General features: G+C 62.4%; 1 protein-coding gene across 1 annotated transcript; it reads right to left on the bottom strand.

The window, feature by feature from the left end:
• Nucleotides 1–4,358: 4,358 nt before the first annotated feature.
• LOC125621133 (antigen-presenting glycoprotein CD1d) lies at nt 4,359–14,448 on the bottom strand. The gene is made up of 6 exons (XM_048817649.2): nt 14,006–14,448; nt 13,491–13,769; nt 12,611–12,892; nt 11,850–12,146; nt 4,667–4,766; nt 4,359–4,589 (listed from the first exon to the last, which is right to left on the bottom strand). Exons 1-6 carry the CDS (start codon nt 14,124–14,126, stop codon nt 4,550–4,552), a joined length of 1,119 nt encoding a protein of 372 aa, XP_048673606.1. The 5' UTR covers nt 14,127–14,448; the 3' UTR covers nt 4,359–4,549.
• Between the last annotated feature and the right edge of the window lie 1,300 nt (nt 14,449–15,748).

The following is a 15,748-nucleotide window of genomic DNA, read 5'->3' as shown; positions in this document are numbered from 1 at the left end:
GCGGGTCGGATCCTGGGGGCCGGGAGCCGCTGGGCTGGGGCTCTGCTCGTGACACTGACGGTGCTGAGAACCCACCTGGCTCATTGCTCACTGCAACCCTGTGCAGAGCCCCGTCCTGGGTGGCTGCTGGGTGTATCAGGGGATGGGACCCCACAGGCCATTGGGGACCCCATTCTGGGTCGGTGCTAGGTGTATTGGGAGGGGCTGGATCCCACCCAGCCTGGGGAGCCCAGTCCCAGCAGGCGCTGGGTGTAACGGGGGAAGAGGAGGTTGGACCCACATGCCGCTGGGGGCTCCGTGCTGGGCAGACGCTGAGTATGTCGGGGGATTGGACCCCACAAGCTCTGGGCACCCTCTGCCTTTCCCTGTGTACCCCCTACTCGGGGTCCCACCTGCCCCCCACTCTCCTCGTCTCTCCCATTCTTTCCCCGGTGTCCCCTCCATCCACGGGTGCTCAGTGTTACTGTCATTCTCCTCTCTCATCCCACATCTCCCTGCTCTCTCCTCAGGCTGCCCCACATCCTGGGAGGGTGGCTGCGGGGGAGAGCTTTCCTTGCTGCTCTAGGGGTCCCCGGCTGTTCCCCACCGGGCCGCTGAGCTATAAGTCCCAGGACAGGTGGGTCCTTGAGCTAAGGGGTCTCCCCTCCCCGGAGCATTTCCTGTGTCAGCACAATGCTGTCCATAGCCTGAGCACTCCTCAGCAACCCTACAATAACACCCCAGCCTGTCCACCGCCCAGCGCTCCCCTGCGACCCTACAATAACACCCCAGCCCGTCCACGGCCCAGCGCTCCCCTGCGACCCTACAATAACACCCCAGCCCGTCCACCGCTCCCCAGCGACCCTACAATAACACCCCAGCCCGTCCACCGCCCAGCGCTCCCCAGCGACCCTACAATAACACCCCAGCCCGTCCACCGCCCAGCGCTCCCCAGCGACCCTACAATAACACCCCAGCCCGTCCACCGCCCAGCGCTCCCCAGCGACCCTACAATAACACCCCAGCCTGCCCACAGCCCAGCGCTCCCCAGCGACCCTACAATAACACCCCAGCCCGTCCACCGCCCAGCGCTCCCCTGCGACCCTACAATAACACCCCAGCCTGTCCACCGCCCAGCGCTCCCCAGCGACCCTACAATAACACCCCAGCCTGTCCACCGCCCAGCGCTCCCCAGCGACCCTACAATAACACCCCAGCCCGTCCACCGCCCAGCGCTCCCCAGCGACCCTACAATAACACCCCAGCCCGTCCACGACCCAGCGCTCCCCAGCGACCCTACAATAACACCCCAGCCCGTCCACGGCCCAGCGCTCCCCTGCGACCCTACAATAACACCCAGCCCGTCCACCGCCCAGCGCTCCCCTGCGACCCTACAATAACACCCCAGCCCGTCCACGGCCCAGCGCTCCCCAGCGACCCTACAGTAACACCCCAGCCCGTCCACGGCCCAGCGCTCCCCAGCGACCCTACAATAACACCCCAGCCCGTCCACCGCCCAGCGCTCCCCAGCGACCCTACAATAACATCCCAGCCCGTCCACCGCCCAGCGCTCCCCAGCGACCCTACAATAACACCCCAGCCCGTCCACGGCCCAGCGCTCCCCTGCGACCCTACAATAACACCCCAGCCTGTCCACCGCCCAGCGCTCCCCAGCGACCCTACAATAACACCCCAGCCCGTCCACCGCCCAGCGCTCCCCTGCGACCCTACAATAACACCCCAGCCCGTCCACGGCCCAGCGCTCCCCTGCGACCCTACAATAACACCCAGCCCGTCCACCGCCCAGCGCTCCCCAGCGACCCTACAATAACACCCCAGCCCGTCCACCGCCCAGCGCTCCCCTGCGACCCTACAATAACACCCCAGCCCGTCCACCGCCCAGCGCTCCCCAGCGACCCTACAATAACACCCCAGCCCGTCCACGGCCCAGCGCTCCCCTGCGACCCTACAATAACACCCCAGCCCGTCCACCGCCCAGCGCTCCCCAGCGACCCTACAGTAACACCCCAGCCCGTCCACCGCCCAGCGCTCCCCTGCGACCCTACAATAACACCCCAGCCCGTCCACGGCCCAGCGCTCCCCAGCGACCCTACAATAACACCCCAGCCCGTCCACCGCCCAGCGCTCCCCAGCGACCCTACAATAACACCCCAGCCCGTCCACGGCCCAGCGCTCCCCAGCGACCCTACAATGACACCCCAGCCCGTCCACGGCCCAGCGCTCCCCTGCGACCCTACAATAACACCCCAGCCCGTCCACGGCCCAGCGCTCCCCAGCGACCCTACAATAACACCCCAGCCCGTCCACCGCCCAGCGCTCCCCTGCGACCCTACAATAACACCCCAGCCCGTCCACGGCCCAGCGCTCCCCAGCGACCCTACAATAACACCCCAGCCCGTCCACCGCCCAGCGCTCCCCTGCGACCCTACAATAACACCCCAGCCCGTCCACCGCCCAGCGCTCCCCTGCGACCCTACAATAACACCCCAGCCCGTCCACGGCCCAGCGCTCCCCTGCGACCCTACAATAACACCCAGCCCGTCCACCGCCCAGCGCTCCCCAGCGACCCTACAATAACACCCCAGCCCGTCCACCGCCCAGCGCTCCCCTGCGACCCTACAATAACACCCCAGCCCGTCCACCGCCCAGCGCTCCCCAGCGACCCTACAATAACACCCCAGCCCGTCCACGGCCCAGCGCTCCCCTGCGACCCTACAATAACACCCCAGCCCGTCCACCGCCCAGCGCTCCCCAGCGACCCTACAGTAACACCCCAGCCCGTCCACCGCCCAGCGCTCCCCTGCGACCCTACAATAACACCCCAGCCCGTCCACCGCCCAGCGCTCCCCTGCGACCCTACAATAACACCCCAGCCCGTCCACCGCCCAGCGCTCCCCTGCGACCCTACAATAACACCCCAGCCCGTCCACGGCCCAGCGCTCCCCAGCGACCCTACAATAACACCCCAGCCCGTCCACGGCCCAGCGCTCCCCAGCGACCCTACAATAACACCCCAGCCCGTCCACTGCCCAGCGCTCCCCTGCGACCCTACAATAACACCCCAGCCCGTCCACGGCCCAGCGCTCCCCAGCGACCCTACAATAACACCCCAGCCCGTCCACGGCCCAGCGCTCCCCAGCGACCCTACAATGACAACCCGGCCTGTTCTGAGGGGGAGTGTTGACCTGGGAATGTGGCAGGGGAGTTTCCCTGGGGACCGGAGACCTGAGAGCCTGTCACCTGAGCCAGGAGGGGGGGAGGTAACACCTCTGCCCGGGGGGAAATGGACAGAGGCTGCAGGAGGGAGCCTGCTGGGGGGTTGGTTTCAGTTTCGGGCTGGGTGTGACTTTGTCCATCTCTTGGTGTGGCTCTGGGCTGCTGTTCTACCTGGTAACAGGCTGGTCAGCGCACTCACCACTGCTCTAACCGGCTACACCCCACTCCCCTCCTACACTGGGGTGAGAACCCAGGAGTCCTGGCTCCCAGCCCCCCTGTCCTAACCCACTGGACCCAGCCCCCTCCCAGAAGGTGGTGCCATTGGGGGAGGCCGGGTTTGGGCAGGGGACATGGAGCAACGCTACATATTAAGGGCACAGACCGGGCCCCGTGGGGAGGAATTCCCCCCTCCCCCCCCCAGACTAGCCTGCCCCCTGCTCGAACTCACGAGACCCCACTCCCCTCCCAGAGCTCAGGATAGAACCCAGGAGTCCTGAATAGCCCCCACTCCCACCACTCGAGCCCACTCCCCCTCCCCAGCCAGAACTATTATTATTGCTGTATTACCGCAGGGCCGAGGAGCCCGGTCGTGCCCACGACCCCCTTGGGCTCGCTGCTGCCCAGACGCAGAACAAAAACACAGAACCTACCCCTGGAGCCCGGGTCCCTCGCACCCAGCTCTGGAGGGGCCCTGCCCCCAGGAGCTCTCAGCCCAGCCCAGCCAGCTGCCTCCCCGGCGCCCTGGGGGGCGTAGTGTTGTCAGGGCTCCCTGTGGGTAGCTGGCCTATGTCCCATGGGCAACCCACTTGCTACCCAGGCACCCCAGCCCAGCCTGGACACCCTGACAGGACCCTTCTGGTTCCCATGCCCCCACCCACACCCACCGCCTTGGTGTATGTAGCCGTGTCTGACCCCTGCACCCAGGCCCTGGCTCCTACAGCCCCTGGTGGGACCCGCTGGGCAGCCCCTCCCTGAAGGGTTTATTGAATGGCACAGGCCAGCGCCGGCTCCATGCGGCTCCTGGATCCCAGCGATCCCACAGCTCCCCCAAGTGTCCAACGTCCCCTGAACGTCCCAGAGGGAGGAGTATCGAGGGGTAGCCATGTTAGTCTGTATCCACAAAAACAACAAGGAGTCCGGTGGCACCTTAAAGACTAACAGATTTATTTGGGCATAAGCTTTCGTGGGTAAAAAACCCAGTTCTTCAGACCTCCCAGGGCCCCGATCCAGTCCTGCCCTCGGGGCCCTCAGCTCTGGAGCTGGGCACGGATCCAGCCCGAGGTCCATGTCCCCAGGACACGGGCCAATGCCCACACCTGGGCCGGTGCCGCCCTCAGGCCCTGGACTCCCCTGGTCTAACGTCCTGGTAGCCCCTGGAAGGAGAGAGCAGAGGGGATGGGTTAGGGGGTGTAACAGTCCCACCCCCACCCCCGAGAGGGAGAGGACTCACCTGCGTCTGCTCCTCCACAGCACCACGGCCACGGCGGCTACGGCCAGAGCCCCCAGGGTGATACCCACGGCCAGGCCGGGGCCCCAGCCCCAGCTCTGCTCTGTAAAACAGGGGGTGCCATGCTGGGAACGGGGACAGGAGTATGGGCCCTGGTCCCTCCACCTCTCCTGCAGTCCCTCCCCTTCTCCCCCCACCTTCCCAACCCCTCCTCTTCCCCCCACTCTAGTCCTGCTCCCCCTTCCCAATCTTGTACCATTCCCCTCAGCTCCTCCATCCTGCTCCCCCTGGTCCATCTCCACACCGCTGTGACGAAGTGGGACTGTTCTTAATGTTTCCTCTGAATAGTGTGGGGGTGCCTCAGTTTCCCCTAGGTAGTTCTTAAGTATCTAGGGGGTGGAGTAAGGGTGTATGATCATTGCAGAGCCCTAGAGGGCATGTGTGTGCAGGAGTCTGGACACAGAGAATGGCCGACACCCTGTTTCCTGGCAACTAATGGCCTGGGCCCTTCCCCCCTGCAAGGTGAGAGCTGAAGGGTTGGAGAACAAAGGAATCAGGTGACCACCTGGCCCGGGAAAGGAACAAAGCCCAGAGGAGGAGGGGCTGGAGGGGTTTTCAGTTTGGGGCTGGCTGGGACATGGAGTGAAGTGCAGACGTGGTTGTCTGGCTCACTGCCCCCCAAAATGGACCCAGCTGAGGGGTCCCGTTCTCTGCACCTGCAAGCTCTGTTTTAGACCATGTTCCTGTCGTCTAATAAACCTTCTGTTTTACTGGCTGGCTGAGAGTCACGTCTGACTGCGGAGTTGGGGGGCAGGACCCTCTGGCTTCCCCAGGAGCCCCGCCTGAGCGGACTCGCTGGGGGGAAGCGCACGGAGGGGCTGTCGCGGAGTGTGGGGGAGTCCAGGCCCTGCACCCCTCTTCCTGGGATCCACTGAGACTCTCAGCCAGCCAGTAAAACAGAAGGTTTATTGGACAACAGGAACACAGTCCACAACAGAGCTTGTGGGTACAACCAGGACCCCTCAATCACGTCCTTCTGGGGGAGCAGGGAGCTTAGACCCCAGCCCTGGGGTTCCCTGTGTTCCTCTCCCCAGCCTCCCAAACTGCCAACTAAACTCACCCCGCAGGTTCCCTGCTGCAGCCTCTGTTCACCTTCCTGGGCAGAGGTGTTACCTCCCCCTCCCCCTCCTGGCTCAGGTGACAGGCTCTCAGGTCTCCCATCCCCAGGGCACATTCCCAGGTCAACACTCCCCCCTCCCTGCTGCGTCACATCGTCACATCTCTCCCCCCTTCGAGACTGAACTGAGCGGGGTCACTGTGACCAGTGACCTGGGGAAGTTCGGGGCCCCCTCTCCGGGACAGCGCATCCGCTATCAGGTTGGCACTTCCCTTCACGTGGACCACGTCCATGTCGTAATCCTGCAGGAGCAGGCTCCATCTCAGGAGCTTGGCGTTGGCTCCTTTCATCTGGTGCAGCCAGGTCAGGGGAGAGTGGTCGGTGTAGACGGTGAAGTGTCGCCCGAAGAGATAGGGCTCTAGTTTCTTGAGGGCCCACACCATGGCCAGGCACTCCTTCTCGATGGCCGCGTAGTGTTGCTCCCGGGGTAGCAACTTCTTGCTCAGGTACACGATGGGGTGTCTCTCCCCCTTTTCATCCTCCTGCATTAACACCGCCCCCAGTCCCGTGTCGGAGGCGTCGGTGAACACCACAAAGGCCTTGTCAAAGTCCGGGTTCGCCAGAACTGGGCCACTGACCAGAGCCTCCTTCAGCGCCCGGAAAGCCACCTGGCACTGCTCGGTCCAGACCACCTTGTCTGGCTTCCCCTTCTTGCATAGCTCAGTGATGGGGGTGGCTATGGCGCTAAAGTGGGGCACAAATCTTCGGTAGTATCCTGCCATCCCAATAAAGGCTTGGACCTGCTTTTTGGTGTGGGGAGCGGGCCAGTCTCTGATCACCTCCACCTTGGCTGGTTCCGGCTTTAGGCGGCCGCTCCCCACCCGATGGCCCAGGTAAGACACTTCCGCCATCCCCACCTTGCACTTCTCCGCTTTTACAGTCAGCCCAGCCCCCTGGAGTCGGTCCAGCACTTGTCTAACCTGGGACACGTGGTCCTCCCAGGTCTGGCTAAAGACACAGATGTCATCAATATACGCCACGGCAAAACTCTCCATCCCCCTCAGGAGCTGGTCCACCAGGCGCTGGAAGGTGGCCGGCGCTCCCTTGAGGCCGAAAGGCAGGGTCAGGAACTCATAGAGCCCCAGAGGGGTGATAAAGGCCGATTTCAGTCGGGCATCTGCATCCAGCGGCACTTGCCAGTAGCCCTTTGTAAGGTCCATGGTGGTAAGGTACCGAGCTCCTCCCAGTTTGTCTAGGAGCTCGTCCGGCCTGGGCATGGGGTAGGCATCAGATACAGTGATGGCATTGAGCTTCCGATAGTCCACGCAGAACCGGACCGACCCGTCCTTTTTGGGGACCAGCACCACCGGCGAGGCCCAAGGGCTGGCCGATGGCTGGATCACCCCCAAAGCCAGCATGTCCCGGACCTCTCTTTCCAGGTCCTGAGCAGTTTTCCCTGTGACTCGGAAGGGGGAGCATCTTATCGGCGGGTGCGACCCTGTCTGCACCCGGTGGACAGTCAGATTAGTGCGTCCAGGCTGGTTGGAAAACAGCTGTCGGTACGGATGCAGCACCCCCCTGACCTCAGCTTGCTGGGCAGGGGTTAGCTGATCCGAGAGGGGGATTGTTTCCAGGGGGGAACCAGCTCTGGTCCCAGGGAATAGATCTACTAAAGGGTCATCTCCCTGCTCTTCCCACTGTCCACACACGGCCAACACCACATTCCCCCTGGCGTAATATGGCTTCATCATATTCACATGGTACACCCGGCGGTGGTGCGCCCGGTTCGACAGCTCCACCACATAGTTTACCTCATTGAGCTGCTTGACGACCTTGAAAGGGCCCTCCCAGGCGGCCTGTAGTTTGTTCTTTCTCACAGGGATGAGAACCATCACCGGATCCCCGGTGGCGTAGGCACGGGCCCTTGCCGTGCGGTCATACCAGACCTTCTGCTTCTTCTGGGCTCTGGCCAGATTCTCCCTGGCCAGGCCCATGAGTTCAGCCAGTCTCTCTCGGAAGATCAGGACATACTCCACCACGGACTCTCCATCGGGAGTGGCCTTCCCCTCCCACTCGTCTCTCATCAGGTCCAGGGGGCCCCTCACCCTCCTTCCATATAACAGTTCGAAAGGCGAAAATCCGGTAGACTCCTGGGGCACCTCCCTGTACGCGAACAGCAGGTGAGGTAAGTACTTGTCCCAATCCTGCGGGTGCTGGTTCATAAAGGTTTTCAGCATCATCTTTAGCGTCCCGTTAAACCTCTCCACCAGCCCGTTGGACTGGGGGTGATAAGCTGAGGCCCAGTCGTGCCGGACCCCACATTTCTCCCACAAGCACCGGAGCAGGGCCGACATGAAGTTGGAGCCTTGGTCTGTCAAGACTTCCTTGGGGAACCCCACTCGGCTGAAAATGGTCAGGAGCGCATCTGCCACTGTGTCTGCTTCAATGGAAGCTAAGGGCACTGCCTCGGGGTAGCGGGTGGCAAAATCTACCACCACCAGAATGTATTTCTTCCCCGACCGGGTCGTCTTGCTGAGAGGCCCCACGATGTCCATGGCCACCTTCTGGAAAGGCTCCTCTATGATGGGCAAAGGTCTCAAAGCCGCTTTCCCCTTGTCCCGGGCCTTCCCCACCCTCTGACAGGGGTCACAGGATCGGCAATACTGCCGGACCGTGGTAAAGACCCCGGGCCAGTAAAAGTTCTGTAGCAACCTCTGCCGGGTGCGCCGGATTCCCTGGTGCCCTGCGAGGGGGATGTCATGGGCCAGGTACAGGAGCTTGCGGCGATACTTCTGGGGGACCACCAGCTGCCTCCTGATCCCACAGGACTCTACTTCCCTTGTGGGAGCCCATTCTCGGTACAGGAACCCCTTCTCCCACAGGAACCTCTCCTGGCAGCCTCTCCTCATGGTCCGTACCACCCTGAGGTCGGCCAGGTCCCTGAGCTTCCGCAAGGAGGGATCTTTCCTCAACTCGGCCTGGAACTCAGCAGCTGGGGAAGGGATGGGGACCGGTTCCCCCTCAGTGGCCAGGTCTGAGGCCTCAGCCTCTCTGAGCCGTGCCCCTCGGCCCTCCCTTCCCACCAGGGTAGGGTCCTGCGCCTCCGGTGCGGTACCCTCCCCGAGGTCAGGGAGCAGTGGCCCTCGCCGGCTCTGGCTACGGGTCACAACCAGGGCGGTCTGGGGCTTGCTTGGCCAGTCCTCTAGGTCTCCCCCCATCAAAACTTCAGTGGGCAAATGGTGGTGTACCCCCACATCCTTGGGGCCCTCCTTGGCCCCCCATTTCAGGTGTACCCTTGCCACGGGCACCTTAAATGGGGTCCCGCCCACCCCTGTCAGGGTCAGGTAGGTGTTGGGCACCACCCGATCTGGGGCCACCACCTCGGGCCGGGCCAGCGTCACCTCCGCGCCCGTATCCCAGTATCCATTGACCTTCCTCCCATCCACCTCCAGGGGAACAAGGCACTCTCTCCGGAGGGACAGCCCCGCGCCCACCCTGTAAACTGAGCGCCCTGAGTCCAGAGCCTCCAGCCCTCTGGTGGAGCTGGCCTGGGGTACTCTCCCCTCCTGAGCAGGTGGTAAACTGGTAGGCCCCCTTTCCTGGGTCGTCTGCCCCTCGTCCAGCTGGGTCCCTACCCAATTAACCCTGGGTAGGTTGGGTCTGCTCAGTTTGTCCCTGAGCCCAGGGCACTGGGACCGTATGTGGCCTCTCTGGCCACAGTGATAGCAGCTCAGGTCACGTTGGTCCCCTCGAGCGGGTCGGAGGGGCCCGACGCCAGGCGTTCCCCTTGGGAGGGGGTTCTCCCTATTTCCCCGCTGGGAGGCCCCCTGGTGACTCTCTCTCTGCATCGGGGGGGGCCTGTTCTTTTGGGACTCCTCCCGGCTACCCCCTGACCGACTGTTCACAAACTCGTCGGCCAGCTGCCCTGCGTGCTGGGGGTTCTCGAGCTTTTTGTCCACCAACCACAGCCTCAGGTCGGAAGGGCACTGTTCATACAGCTGCTCCAGTACAATTAGGTCAAGCAGGTCCTCTTTAGCTCGGGCCCCCGCTGTCCACTTGCGGGCATACCCCTGCATCCGGTTGGCCAGTTGTAGGTAGGTGACCTCAGGCGTTTTACGCTGACTCCGGAACCTTCTCCGGTACATCTCGGGGGTCAGCCCAAACTCACGGAGCAGGGCCTGTTTGAACAGTTCATAGTCCCCTGCCTCCGGCCCTGTCATCCGGCTGTACACCTCCACGGCTTTGGGGTCCAGTAAGGGGGTGAGAAACTGGAGCCTGTCTGCAGGGTCAACCCTGTGCAGCTCACAGGCATTCTCAAAGGCCGTCAGGAAGCTATCTATGTCCTCCCCCTCCTTACGCTGGGCCAGGAAGCACTTATCAAAGTTCCTTGCAGTCTTGGGTCCCCCCTCATTCACCACAGCCGGGGCCCCACTGCTCTTCAGCCTGGCCAGCTCCAGTTCGTGCTGTCTTTGTTTCTCCTTCTCCTGACGTTCCCTCTCCTTCTCCTGACGCTCCCTCTCCTTCTCCTCCTGCTCATGTTGACGTTGTTTCTCCTTCTCCTCCTGCTCATGTTGACGTTGTTTCTCCTTCTCCTCCTGCTCATGTTGACGTTGTTTCTCCTCATGTTGACGTTGTTTTTCATGATCCTCCAGCTCCCTCATTTTCATCTCCCTCTCCCATTCCAGCCGCCTCCGCTCCAGGGATGGGGAGCTCCGCCGGGAGGATCCCCTGCTGGGTGCTGGGGTCAGGGTGCCCTCGGTATTCGCTGGGCTTCCCCCAACCCCTCCCCCAGGCATAGGTAGGAAGGGTCTCGGGATGTCCTCGGCAGCAGTCTGACCCCTCCCAGCCCGGTCAGGCCCCGGGGCCCACGCTGCGTCTGCCGGGCGGCTCCCCTCAGGGACAGGGATCGGGTCATCCAAGCGATCCCTCTCCTCCAACTGGGCAATCAGTTGTTCCTTGGTGGACCTCCCGATGCGCAGCCCCCTCTGCCTGCACAGCTCCACCAGGTCACTCTTAAGGCGTTTAGCGTACATCTCCCTGCTGGCCACTCGCAGGCCGGGCAGCTTCCCACGGTTTCCAGGAAAAGCCCTTAGTGTGCCAGTCCTTCTTGAGGTCACCACCTCTTTGCCAGGGTCGAGCTGCAGACTCCTCCGCCCCTGGGACCGCTCGCTGCAATCCCCCGGGGGACCCTGTTACTGCAAAAGTCTTTCTCTCTGGTCACACATTCCCAGGGGTTAGCCGCCCCCCGAAACCGTCTCTCTCTGAATCTTCAGCACGCCTGGTCCCCGTCAATTCCCCTTCGTTTTACTGTTCCCCAGTCACTTACTGCAGGAAGCGCCGTTCACGGGGTGCAGTAGATCCCACCGCTGCCACCAGTTGTCGCGGAGTGTGGGGGAGTCCAGGCCCTGCACCCCTCTTCCTGGGATCCACTGAGACTCTCAGCCAGCCAGTAAAACAGAAGGTTTATTGGACAACAGGAACACAGTCCACAACAGAGCTTGTGGGTACAACCAGGACCCCTCAATCACGTCCTTCTGGGGGAGCAGGGAGCTTAGACCCCAGCCCTGGGGTTCCCTGTGTTCCTCTCCCCAGCCTCCCAAACTGCCAACTAAACTCACCCCGCAGGTTCCCTGCTGCAGCCTCTGTTCACCTTCCTGGGCAGAGGTGTTACCTCCCCCTCCCCCTCCTGGCTCAGGTGACAGGCTCTCAGGTCTCCCATCCCCAGGGCACATTCCCAGGTCAACACTCCCCCCTCCCTGCTGCGTCACATCGTCACAGGGGCAGAGGATGCTGAATGCTCCGAGGTCAGACCCAGGAAGGTGGAAGCTGGGTGAGCTGTGTGTCCTGCAGACAGGCTGCTCACAGAAAGGCGACTGCCCCAGAGTCCTGACTGGCTTCATGGGGAGCAGTTCCAGAGCATCGCCCAGGGACTCCGTGACAACCCCACACCCACCTGCTCTGCTTCCCTGCACCCCAATCCCGCTGTCTGGACCCACCCCCGTCCCACTCAGGACGTGCAGGAAAAGCCCCCAGAGACCACGACCGCACCCCCCAGGGACGTGCCCCTACCCCAGGGGATCAGCAGGCTCTGGCCCCCCAGGCTGCTGTGCTCCACCCGGCAGGCGTAGCTGTGCCCGTCGCCCGGCTCCACGGCCAGGGAGCTGCGCAGCTGGTAGGTCAGGTCCGCGTTGGGCAGGATCCCGCTGGAGCTCAGCCGCCCGCCCGGCCCCACCTCCTCCCCGTCCTGCAGCCAGGCCACGCGGACGGGCCGGGGGTAGAAACCGGTGACCCGGCAAACCAGCAGTAACGGCGCGGGGGTCCCGGCTGGGGGAGGCGCTCGGGCAAACACCACGGCGACCGGCCGCTCTGAGACAGGGGGAGAGAGACGGGGTGGGGGAGAGGGACGATTCAGTCTGAGCCTCAGGGACTCACTAGCCAAACCCAGCTCCATCCCCCGGGGTCGGGCGTTGGCCCCACTGTCCTGGCCAGGCCCCAATTCTGTCTCCTGCAGTTACCAGGGGTGAGGGAATCCCCCTTCACTTCCTGTCCTAAACGGCTGTGCAGTGCGGCTATGAAATGGCTACGGTGCTCCACCCCAGCTATAGCTGCATTTGTACACCAGGCCAGGGGTCCCTGGATAAACAGCCCCCGTAACCCACCCCAGAGGTGGCTGCATCTCAGTCCAAGGTGAGGATCTTTGTACAAACAGCCCCCATGCCCAACCCCAGAGATGGCTGCATAGGAGCACTGGGTGCGGGATCTCTGTATAAACAGCAAACACACCCCACCCCAGAGGTGGCTGCATGGCAGCGAGTGGTGTCCAGCCTCACCTTGCCTCTCCAGAGACTCTTTCCCATGCTGGACAAAGCTCTTGATCTGATTGACACACGTCATTCTCAGGAGAAACTGAAGCGTGATGGCTGTGCTCTTATCCAGGTTGAGAAGGTCCCGGGCGTAGAGCGCCAGCTTGTCCCCCTGCCGAGCGACCCATTTGCCTGCGTCCGCGTCGAAGCTGATAAAGTCCTCCCCATTCACTCCGGTGTCATCGAATCCCCTCGAGGTGCCGTTGGGGTGCAGCTCGCAGCCGAGGGAGCCCTGGGTAATGAAGGGGTCTGGAACAGGAAGGGCAGGGGGATGAGGAGGGGTGTCCGGAGGTCACAGGAGAGGGCAGAAATAGAGAGACGGGGTTAGTAAAGACATAATGTCAGGTGCCATGAGGATGTTGGGCCATACAAGGGCAGCAGGATTGTGGGGTGGCCCTGGCTGGAGTTAAGGGTAAATTGCAGTTTCTGTTTCAAACTGATTTTTCACGTGCAGTTAGATTGGCTTGAAAATCGCTGCGTTAAATCGGTACCTGAGGCAGAGTTTGTGATGCAAATTTGGGGTTCCTCGGTCACGGGGTTCCTGAGATACAGACCCCCGCCCAAATGACCTGCTTTCAAAGCGTCAGGCTACATGTCAGGAAAGACCCGGAGCCTCGGCTCAGGGAGTGGGACGTGGGGCCTTTCCCCTCTAGGAAGTTCAAGCTACAATCTGGCCCCAGACCTGGCTGGCTGACTCTGGGGTGGAGAATGGGGTACGGGTGTTTCCCCTCTGAAGGACGCCGGCTCCAAACAGCCTACGGGCCAGGGACTGGCTGTCTTGCCCCCAGGGACACACTCAGTGGCTGTGGTGAGTGTGTCAGTTCCCAGCACCCCGCTTCGTACTCACAGGCCATTCCCTGCTGCTGAGCTATCCTGTTCACAGTACGGTTGAAGTTGAACAGGTAGTGATGGATCAGCAGCTCCAGGTCCTGCCACTCCTTCGGGGTCAGGCCGCGCTGGGCCCAGGGCTGCAGGAAGCGGATCTGGCAGGTGCTGCAGTCCATGGAGTGGGTCTCCAGGTCGCCCAGCAGGGCCATCCCCTCCATGTCCGTGGAGCTGGCGTTGTGGAAGACATTGATCTGGAGCAGCTGCAGGGTGACAGACGCTGGCGGGAGAGGAGGGGAGGCTGAGGCCGGGAAGAAGAAGAGGACAAAGTGGGTGGGGAGAGAGATTAATGAGTCTCTGTCCCTTAAACAATCCTGCACTCCGGGGTCTCCCTGCTGATCCCTAACCTGTCTCCCCCGTCCTACTCCCGCAGCAAGAGTCACTAGCCCAGCATGGTACTTCCCCACCCTGCCCCTAGTATTACACCATTCACATGCATCCCTGGTAGCAGAAAGGGCAGGAGGGGTCTCCACTTACCAGCCCGGGCCCCCCATTCCCAGGAGAGAAGCAGCAAAGGGAGCAGCATCCTGGCAGGGGAAGGGGGATTCGGGCTCTGGCAGATGTCAGGGCAGCGGGACGTGGGGCCCAGGATCCCCATGTGCTTTCAGTTCCTCCGCATCCTACACGCCTCTATGACAACTTCTCTTTTTCTCTGTGCTTTCTCAGCGCTGTCCCCTCGGCTGCCAGCCCCGAGCCAATCAGGGCAGAGGGAGTTGGGGAGCGGGGGCAGCGCGGGAGGGGGATCCCGGCAGCAAGATCAGAACCAGGCCCTGTCCCCGGCAGACTCAGCCTCTGTCCACATTGGCACTTCGTCCGCAAAACTTTTGTCGTTCAGCGGTGTTAAAAACACACTCCCGAAGGACAAGAGTTTTCCTGAGGAAGCGTGCGGGTGTGAACAGTGCTCCTGCCGACAAAGCCGCTGCTGCTCCTGGGGGTGGATGTTTTTTGTCGGCAGGAGAGCTCCCTCCTGCCGACAACCAGCTGGGATGCTGCGTGCTTTTCGCGGCCATGGTGTGTGTGAGACGCCCCCTCCATCTCCTCCAGCCTGCGGTACCGCTGCTCCCAGCAAAGCCCCCGCGCCACAATGGGGCATCAGGCCAGCCCTGCCTGCCCGGGCAGAGCCCCCTGCTGCCCCCCGCCCCGCTCCCTGCAGCCCAGCCCCTAGCGCCGCCCTGGGGCAATGGGGCCAGCCCTGGGCTGTGGACAGGCTGGGGTGTTATTGTAGGGTCACTGAGGAACGCTGGGCTGTGGACAGGTATCATGGAGTGTGGGGGAGTCCGGGCCCTGCACCCCTCTTCCTGGGATTCACTGTGATTCCTGGGATTCTCAGCCAGCCAGTAAAACAGAAGGTTTATTGGACAATGGGAACACAGTCTTAAACAGAGCTTGTGGGTACAACCAGGACTTCACAGTCAAGTCCTTCGGGGGGTGTGACGAAGTGGGACTGTTCTTAATGTTTCCTCTGAATAGTGTGGGGGTGCCTCAGTTTCCCCTATGAAGTCCTTAAGTATGTAGGGGGTGGGGTGAGGGTGTATGATCATTGCAGAACCCTAGAGGGCAGGTGTGTGCAGGAGTCTGGACACAGAGAATGGCCGACACCCTGTTTCCTGGCAACTGATGGCCTGGGCCCTTCCCCCCTGCAAGGGGAGAGCTAAAGGGTTGGAGAACAAAGGAATCCGGTGACCTCCTGGCCCGGGAAAGGAACAAAGCCCAGAGGAGGAGGGGCTGGAGGGAGTTTCAGTTTGGGGCTGGCTGGGACATGGAGTGAAGGGCAGACGTGGTTGTCTGGCTCACTGCCCCCAAAATGGACCCGGCTGAGGGGTCCTGTTCTCTGCACCTGCAAGCTCTGTTTTAGACCATGTTCCTGTCGTCTAATAAACCTTCTGTTTTACTGGCTGGCTGAGAGTCACGTCTGACTGCGGAGTTGGGGGGCAGGACCCTCTGGCTTCCCCAGGACCCCGCCTGGGCAGACTGGCCGTGGGAAGCGCACGGAGGGGCAGAGGATGCTGAAGGCTCCGAGGTCAGACCCAGGAAGGTGGAAGCTGTGTGAGCTGTGTGTCCTGCAGACAGGCTGCTCACAGGAAGGCGACTGCCCCAGAGTCCTGACTGGCTTCATGGAGAGCAGTTCCAGAGCATCGCCCAGGGACTCCGTGACAGGTGGGGAGGGCAGGGAGCTTAGACCACAGCCCTGGGGATCCCTGCAATACCCCCCACACAGGG

Source organism: Caretta caretta, chromosome 14 (assembly GCF_965140235.1).
Source record: "Caretta caretta isolate rCarCar2 chromosome 14, rCarCar1.hap1, whole genome shotgun sequence".
In the NCBI taxonomy this organism is placed as follows: domain Eukaryota; kingdom Metazoa; phylum Chordata; order Testudines; family Cheloniidae; genus Caretta; species Caretta caretta.
Note: the sequence above shows the minus strand (reverse complement) of the source record. Positions and strands in the feature narration are given on the sequence as shown.